Source organism: Panulirus ornatus, chromosome 59 (genome assembly GCF_036320965.1).
Source record: "Panulirus ornatus isolate Po-2019 chromosome 59, ASM3632096v1, whole genome shotgun sequence".
Lineage (NCBI taxonomy): Eukaryota > Metazoa > Arthropoda > Malacostraca > Decapoda > Palinuridae > Panulirus > Panulirus ornatus.
The window spans coordinates 4136822-4146486 of record NC_092282.1 but is presented as its reverse complement, the minus strand read 5'-3'; the positions used below and the strand labels follow the sequence as shown (position 1 = coordinate 4146486).

The 9665-nt window shown below is 37.9% G+C and overlaps 1 protein-coding gene across 6 annotated transcripts in view; it reads right to left on the bottom strand.

The window, feature by feature from the left end:
- The window catches only part of LOC139767276 (phosphoribosyl pyrophosphate synthase-associated protein 2), a 48180-nt gene extending 39323 nt beyond the window's left edge, over window positions 1-8857 (bottom strand). For 2 of the 6 annotated variants that reach the window (XM_071696462.1, XM_071696466.1), the window contains exon 1: window positions 8703-8857. Coding sequence is in view for 3 of the 6 variants with exons in the window: in XM_071696464.1 (XP_071552565.1) it covers window positions 5127-5158 (32 nt within the window). In the remaining 3 variants the exon portion in view is untranslated. Of the gene's footprint in view, window positions 1-5126; window positions 5238-8702 lie in introns of all 6 variants that reach the window. The other 4 variants (XM_071696464.1, XM_071696461.1, XM_071696463.1 and 1 more) reach the window with 4 other exon arrangements.
- Between the last annotated feature and the right edge of the window lie 808 nt (window positions 8858-9665).

The window sequence follows — 9665 nt, the reverse complement described above, 5'->3', positions numbered from 1 at the left end:
TTCATCCATTCCTGTCCCCACCCCACCATACATGAAACAGCACCCCCCTCCCCCCATGCACATGTGAGGTAGCACTAAGAAAAGACAACAAAGGCCACATTCGTTCACACTCAGTCTCTAGCTGTCATGTGTAATGCACCGAAACCACAGCTCCCTTTGCACATCCAGGCCCCACAGACCTTTCCATGGTTCACCCAAGATGCTTCACATGCACTGGTTCAATCCACTGATAGCACGTCAACCCTGGTATACCACATTGTTCCACTTCCCTCTATTCCTTTTATGCCTTTCACCCTCCCGTATGTTCAGGCTCCGATCACTCAGAATCTTTTTCACTCCATCCTTCCACCTCCAATCTGGTCTCCCGCTTCCCCTTGTTCCCTCCAACCCTAACACATATATCCTCTTTATCAATCTTTCCTCACTCATTCTCTTCATGTGTCCAAATCATTTCCACACATCCTCTTCTCCTCTCTCAACCACACTCTTTTTATCACCACACATCTCTCTTACCCTTTCATTATTTACTCGATCAAACCACTTCAAACCATTTCTTTTCCAACACATCCACCCTCCTCTGCACAACCCTATCTATAGCCCATGCCTCACAACCATATAACATTGTTGGAATCACTATTCCTTCAAACATACCCATTTCTGCTCTCCATGATAACGTTCTCGCCTTCTACACATTCTTCAACACTCCCAGAACCTTCCCCCCTCCCCAACCCTGTGATTCACTGCCACTTCCATGGTACCATCCATTTCCAAATCCACTCACAGATATGTACGGCACTTCACTTCCTCCAGTTTTTCTCCATTCAAACTTACCTCCCAAATGACTTGTCCCTCAACCCTACTGAACCTAATAACCTTGCTCTTATTCACATTTACTCTCAGCTTTCTTCTTTCAAAAACTTTACCATACTCAGTCACCAACTTCGGCAGTTTCTCACCCAAATCAGCCACCAATGCTGTGTCATCAGCAAACAACAAATGACTCACTTCCCAAGCCCTCTCATCCACAAAAGACTGCATACTTGCTCCTCTCTCCAAAACTCTTGCATTCACCTCCCTAACAACCTCATCCATAAACAAATTAAACAACCATGGAGATATCACACACCCCTGCCGCAAACCGACATTCACTGGGAACATATACATATATATATATAATAATATATATATATATATATATATATATATATATATATATATATATATATATAAAATATATATATATATATATATATATATTTTATATATATATATAATAAAAAAAAAATAAAATTTTTTTTTTTTTTTTTGCTGTCTCCCGCGTTTGCGAGGTAGCGCAAGGAAACAGACGAAAGAAATGGCCCAACCCACCCCCATACACATGTATATACATACGTCCACACATGCAAATATACATACCTACACAGCTTTCCATGGTTTACCCCAGACGCTTCACATGCCTTGATTCAATCCACTGACAGCACGTCAACCGCGGTATACCACATCGCTCCAATTCACTCTATTCCTTGCCCTCCTTTCACCTTCCTGCATGTTCAGGCCCCGATCACACAAAATCTTTTTCAATCCATCTTTCCACCTCCAATTTGGTCTCCCTCTTCTCCTCGTTCCCTCCACCTCCGACACATATATCCTCTTGGTCAATCTTTCCTCACTCATTCTCTCCATGTGCCCAAACCATTTCAAAACACCCTCCTCTGCTCTCTCAACCACGCTCTTTTTATTTCCACACATCTCTCTTACCCTTACGTTACTTACTCGATCAAACCACCTCACACCACACATTGTCCTCAAACATCTCATTTCCAGCACATCCATCCTCCTGCACACAACTCTATCCATAGCCCACGCCTCGCAACCATACAACATTGTTGGAACCACTATTCCTTCAAACATACCCATTTCTGCTTTCCGAGATAATGTTCTCGACTTCCACACATTCTTCAACGCTCCCAGAACTTTCGCCCCCTCCCCCACCCTGTGATTCACTTCCGCTTCCATGGTTCCATCTGCTGCCAAATCCACTCCCAGATATCTAAAACACTTTACTTCCTCCAGTTTTTCTCCATTCAAACTTACCTTCCAATTGACTTGACCCTCAACCCTACTGTACCTAATAACCTTGCTCTTATTCACACTTACTCTCAGCTTTCTTCTTTCACACACTTTACCAAACTCAGTCACCAGCTTCTGCAGTTTCTCACATGAATCAGCCACCAGCGCTGTATCATCAGCGAACAACCACTGACTCACTTCCCAAGCTCTCTCATCCACAACAGACTGCATACTTGCCCCTCTTTCCAAAACTCTTGCATTCACTTCCCAAACAACCCCATCCATACACAAATTAAATAACCATGGACGCATCACACACCCCTGCCACAAACCTACATTCACTGAGAACCAATCACTTTCCTCTCTTCCTACACATACACATGCCTTACATCCTCGATAAAAACTTTTCACTGCTTCTAACAACTTGCCTTCCACACCATACATTCTTAATACCAATCTGCTGGCTGTGTGAGCCTGATGGGAAAAGACCGGTGTGTATATATATATATACATATATATATATATATATATATATATATATTCATATGATTTCAAACCTACAGCACAGAATAGTAGGATATCAGATAATTCAATTCTGATAATCCTTGAAAAATAAATAGCAAAATAAGTTAGAGCAAGAGCTTATTGCCACAAACCTCTAGATGCAGTGACACATTTGAATGCACATTCTCCGTAACTGCATGACTTTGGTCTCACCAGAAAGCAATACATATTCAACAGATGAACAAGAATAATATTTTTGTTTTGCCACAAAGAGCTGTTATTCATTGTGCATTCTTTTGGTGTCCTACTCCTAAGTGTAACTTTAGTGTACCTTGTAACATCATAAGAAACTTTTTCTTTCTTTCAAATGTGTCCACCATTTTCTTGCATATGCAAAGTAGTGGCAACACAAGAAACAAGAAGTACAAATTAAGCTAACAACTAGATACCAATAATTCACTCAAATCAAAGAAAAATAATATTACTGCATGAAACAGTGGGGTAACTAGTGAGTAAGAATATTCTAATCTTATGAAGTCTTCCTTCCTTCTTCTATTATCAATGCAAAAGTTAGTGTCTGATACTGGGAGTGTTCGTGAAAGGAACAAGTTGAGAGTTAATGTGAGTAAAAGTAAAGTGTTAAGGTTTAGCAGGGAAGTGATACAGGTCAGCTATGAGTGTGAGCATGAATGAAGTAAACCTGAAGGAAGAGGGTTGTTTAGATACCTGTGAGTGGACATGGTAGTGGAATGAACCATGAGAGCTGAAGTAAGCCATACAGTGAGTGAGGAGACAAAAGCCCTGGGGACATTTAGGAGTTGGTGGTATATATAGTTTGGTGGTATATATAGTTTGGTATATATAGTTTGGTGGTATATATAGTTTGGTATATATAGTTTGGTGGTATATATAGTAGTCATGATGGTGCTGTATGTCTGAGACATGGTCCCTCAGTAAAAAAGTACTGAAGATGGGTAGATCTAAAACAAATGCAAAAACACACACACTTTGAAGAACATATTCTTGTCCTCCATCAGCAGGATTCAAACACTGTATGCTGAGTACCAGGCAAGGATCTTATTAACCAAGCCACTGGGCTAAAAGAATGGCACTAGCTATAAGACTGACTGAATATCCATTTGACCTTTGCACTGGCATCATGGATCTCATGGGACCAGTCTCCCAAGCACAAGTAACCAGCAAAACCTTTTTAATGAGACACTGACAAACATGTTGATTATAAGATCTTAGAATAAGTGTGTAACAGCATGCTGCTTACTGAACATTTCCTGTACCTCCATCAGCAGGGATTGAACCACTGATTGATGCCTGGCCATTTGGGTATGAGAAAGGAACCAGCTATTTGAATAATCGAATATTCATTCATCCTGTATACAGGTATCATGAATCTCCAGGACTAGTCCACCAAGCACCAATAACCAGAAGAAGCATTTTACCAAGACAGTGGCAAACAGGAAGGCTATACAATCTTAGATTAAGTGCATAACAACATTCACTTTACATAATATATTCTACACCTCCATCAGCAGTGCTTAAACCACTGTTTGCTGAATGCCAGGTTGAGATGCTATTAGCCATGCCACCAGTTCATAAGAAAGAAACCCACTACCTGTATCTGACTGATTATCCATTTGTCCTATAAATACATATAGTGGCTCTTATGGACCAGTCCCCATTAACACCCAAGCAATATGGTGGCTCTTATAGATCAGTCCCCTAAGCACCCAAGCAGTCACAGAAAACCACAACAATGTCTTTGGGGCATGACTGTCCATAGAAGGATATGGTTTAAATGCAATATACAGTAAATAACTGCTAAAGAGCAGATGTGAGCAAATGAGGCACTTCATTGTCTACTCCTGGCACCTTAAGACCCCTGTTACGGGTTCCTGCAGTTTCTTATAGATATTAAGGTAAACTTCAAAACTGTCTCATAAGCATAAAGAGCCATTGGTAAAACAGTATGGGGCTTTGTCTTATTGTTTACCAGTTACTGAACATCTTTCTGCCATTATATGGATGTATCTAGAAAAACTATGATCTACACAGAGTTGAGAATGAACAACACAAAGGTAAAAGTTAGGGAATAAAGAATAATGTACACATGAATGAAATATTCTAAAAACTAACAGAAATGTTTTGTGTGTCAGTTTTAGGTTTCTTTAGGTTCAAACCACAACAAAACTTACACAACAAGCCTCTGATAAAATACATTCAGATGCAATTGCACAGTATCAAAAATGTGTCAGCTTCTATTGGTAGCACATTGACATTACACACAATATTCTTTTTTTAAACTGCTTGTGAAAAAAAGGTTTGTCTATCATTGCCAAGTATTAATACAAAATATAAAGTAAAAAGCATATACCATTTTTCCTTAAAGAAATAAAAAACTGATCAACATGCTACAAAACTCATGCCAAATTATTACTTCAGTTAAATGTGAGGCAATTGTTAACTTTTGACAAAAAAGAGAAAATACAAAAAAAAATCTGTAAATTTCTGGTAGTGTTTAATGTAGTATCCCTTACTGTTTAAATCTAAATAGGTTTGATTTCTGCATCTGATGAGGAAAAGAGCACTGGATCTTGGTGTGTTGTCTGTCTTTTCTCACGTTTACTATAAAATTGACTGGGTTTTACCTGTGAAATGAAAGCTTATGTATATTTCACCAAGGTACATATTTAGTTTCAATATGGATGGAGCAAATACAGGAGTAATGAAGTGATAATTTCTCCCATCAAGACTAAAATCACTAGACTGGACCACAAAAAAAAGGAATGGTACAAGAAAAGATGTGAAAACAGGATAGTATCAGTTACAAGCTAATAAACACTAGCATTTTCAAAATCACAATAGCTCAATGTATGAATAAAAAACATGTTAGCACGCTATGGAGGAACAATTCAGAGCACATGATCATTATCTGTATGTCTGCCTTAGCCCAGTACTGGAATTTATAAAGTTTTTGTGAACTTTGCATTAATAGGTTTGAGATGGCATATAATGCCAACAAAATGGCAGGCACCCATTTTGAGGATGATTAAGAAAGCTGTTGGAGAAAACAATAAGTGAAAAATGGTTATATAAGTTTAAAATACTTATTACACCATGAAAACAAAAAATATTAAACATTTAAAAACTCAATTTCATTTTTTCCAAGTAAATGCTCAACTTATATAAGAGTAACCCTTACAATCCTTTTTCCCACAGTTCATAATAACCTACCTGTATTACCAGACTCCACTTGCAAGAGGTTATACAGCAAGTGGAGTCAACTTCAGTGAGGTTGAATCATCATCCATGGATGAAAAGGAGCACAGTCTCAAGAAAAAACTCAAAAACTCATCACTCACAAGTAGTCCATATTCATTTCCCCGCTACTGATTGAAATGCATTCTTCAAGCTAAAGAGCCCCATCAAAGGGGTCCTAAGGTTACATAATCATAATCTAATGATCTGATAATACTTGATATATATGAAAATCTTTCCATCAGCGTTGCATGAAACCCCTAATGCTGCAATTTACAAGTGAGTATTATTACAAGGGGTATCTACGTGTAGGAAGAGAGGAAAGTGATTGGTTCTCAGTGAATGTAGGTTTGCGGCAGGGGTGTGTGATGTCTCCATGGTTGTTTAATTTGTTTATGGATGGGGTTGTAAAGGAGGTAAATGCAAGAGTCCTGGAAAGAGGGGCAAGTATGAAGTCTGTTGGGGATGAGAGAGCTTGGGAAGTGAGTCAATTGTTGTTCGCTGATGATACAGCGCTGGTGGCAGATTCATGTGAGAAACTGCAGAAGCTGGTGACTGAGTTTGGTAAAGTGTGTGGAAGAAGAAAGTTGAGAGTAAATGTGAATAAGAGCAAGGTTATTAGGTACAGTAGGGGTGAGGGTCAAGTCAATTGGGAGGTGAGTTTGAATGGAGAAAAACTGGAGGAAGTGAAGTGTTTTAGATATCTGGGAGTGGATCTGTCAGCGGATGGAACCATGGAAGCGGAAGTGGATCATAGGGTGGGGGAGGGGGCGAAAATTTTGGGAGCCTTGAAAAATGTGTGGAAGTCGAGAACATTATCTCGGAAAGCAAAAATGGGTATGTTTGAGGGAATAGTGGTTCCAACAATGCTGTATGGTTGCGAGGCGTGGGCTATGGATAGAGATGTGCGCAGGAGGATGGATGTGCTGGAAATGAGATGTTTGAGGACAATGTGTGGTGTGAGGTGGTTTGATCGAGTAAGTAACGTAAGGGTAAGAGAGATGTGTGGAAATAAAAAGAGCGTGGTTGAGAGAGCAGAAGAGGGTGTTTTGAAATGGTTTGGGCACATGGAGAGAATGAGTGAGGAGAGATTGACCAAGAGGATATATGTGTCGGAGGTGGAGGGAACGAGGAGAAGAGGGAGACCAAATTGGAGGTGGAAAGATGGAGTGAAAAAGATTTTGTGTGATCGGGGCCTGAACATGCAGGAGGGTGAAAGGAGGGCAAGAAATAGAGTGAATTGGAGTCATGTGGTATACAGGGGTTGACGTGCTGTCAGTGGATTGAAGCAAGGCATGTGAAGCGTCTGGGGTAAACCATGGAAAGCTGTGTAGGTATGTATATTTGCGTGTGTGGACGTGTGTATGTACATGTGTATGGGGGGGGGGTTGGGCCATTTCTTTCGTCTGTTTCCTTGCGCTACCTCGCAAACGCGGGAGACAGCGACAAAGTATAAAAAAAAAAAAAAAAAAAAAAAAAAAAAAAATCTAATTTTCCAGTTACATTTTTTCTCCATCATTCACTTAACCCTTTCAAGTACGAGTGCTCAAGCAAAGAGTACGCCACTAAGATGGAATTTCATTATGCATCATTTACATATACTGAGAAGACAACAAAATTTCATCCACCCCATCATATCTGATACCTCTTGCTCTAATGCATGTCACATCAGGGACGGCATATTAGGCCAATTAACTCTTCCCTTCTCCCGAGTCTCACTCCACTTTCATTTCTACTCAGAGTCACATGAAAGGTGCTCCTTTGTAAAGTCAAACATTCCCTCATATGGATGTGTTGATATGACTTTCAACTCATAAATCTTATAACAAATGTCATAATGAATCTACTTATACGTAGATCTTTAAAAGAACTGGAGATGTATAAAACAAAGTGGGCTTTATCCTATTAAAAAAAATAGCAAGTGCACCAAAACATCACATAAACAAGGTGCCAACAACACCTGAGGACATGTTGACACTTCCTAATGTCTTGATGATAAGCTCCCATCACTAGTTTTCTATTTCTTTCTGGTTATGGCCCATATCAATTGTTTCTTACTTGTTTAATAAGTCTTTTATGTTCTTTCATTTCATATACAAAATGGATTCTTAACTGTATTATTTCAGTTTCAGATGTAAACTATCAGCAACTGGGAAACAGATCTGGCAAGAACACTTGAGAAAAATGATTTTTTCATTAACTAACAAATAATAGTCTTTTTTACATTACTGTTCCACCAACTCAATTAACCACTGCTTAGGCAATTTCGATTGCATACACTATTATTCTGGTTTATTTTGACTTGATTTGACATATTGCAGAAATATGTCACATCTATTTCAATAGGTTAATATTTACAAGTACTTCATCCACTTTTATATTAATTAGCAGCACTTTTTCCTGATTTAATAACCCTCATAACTATGGACTTAATGCCATCGAATAAATATAATGCTCTAACCTGTCCTGAAACTCACTGTACCCCCTAAACACAATACAACCACTCAATATCCTAAGTAGAACTTCGATGTGTGGTAAAACTAATAAAGTACTAGATAAAGAATGAAACAATCTGCCGGATAATGAAACTTTTATCAATAATGTGATCTACAAAAATAAAACATGAGAACTGAAAATGAATATTGAAAAGTTATTCTAATCAGTAACACAACCGAAGAATTTCACTGCAAAAATATAATAGAATCAGCAAATAATGGTCTGATCATGTTTAATGGCGAATGAAGACGTGATCAATATAATCTTACAGTTCCTTTCAGCAATAACAGCAACTATTCTTACACATACACATAACATCAAACAGCAATAACTTTACCTAGAGAGAGAGAATATCATACCTGTTATCATTTACATCAGAGATTTATCCTGCCTCAGATTGTACCCTACTTGTCTGTAGGATAATTCATGTATAAACGTTCGAGCCAAATACTTCCATAGTAACAACTGGAGGACGATACTTTACAATAAAAGAGCATCACTATTAACATTTGCAAAGTTCTCTGCTAACAGTAGCGCGAGTTGAATACCTTATGCCAGAATTTATATATGTGATGAATATAGTAGCTATTATCAGTCAAGAGTAATTGTCTGGATCCATAGCATAATTCAAATATATGATTTAAAAATCTGGTTCTTTGTTTCTAGTCAGTCTTTAGGCTATATTTCGACTCTTTTTCGTCTATATTTTTTCAAGGCTCAAGTTATCATACGTATATCTTTTTGTATTTGACTCATGGATTTCAGTCAGATACGCTTAAGAGGTCTTAGTCGTCCTTTTCTGTATATAAACCCTAACAAACAGTTCTTTATCATTTTCTGTATTTAGTACATAGAAATGCAGTGTCTGCAACTGTATGCACAGTTCAACTTCGCTTTCATGCATAATTATTGTACAGTATACTTCATAGTCAAAACCTGAACATTGAAAACTGCTTTATGAAATGATAGGAAACTACTTTTTTTTCGATTCTGAAAAAATCATGTAGCTTAAACGGACTATGTGGTATACAACAATTATATATAGATATGTATAAAAAGTCACATCAGCGAACTTCTCATATAAGAAAAGCTTCTAACGTCAAAGGATTCACTCATTTCCCTGCCAATGGATGTATTGCTGCTTTAGGGCTGCAAGAATTTCTGGAAAAGGGGTCTGGAATAATACAAGGACCCCTTCAAGGAAAAAAAGGGTCCTGGAGCACTATGATTGATGATATATATATATATATATATATATATATATATATATATATATATATATATATATATATATATATTTATATATATAGTTTTAAGAATAA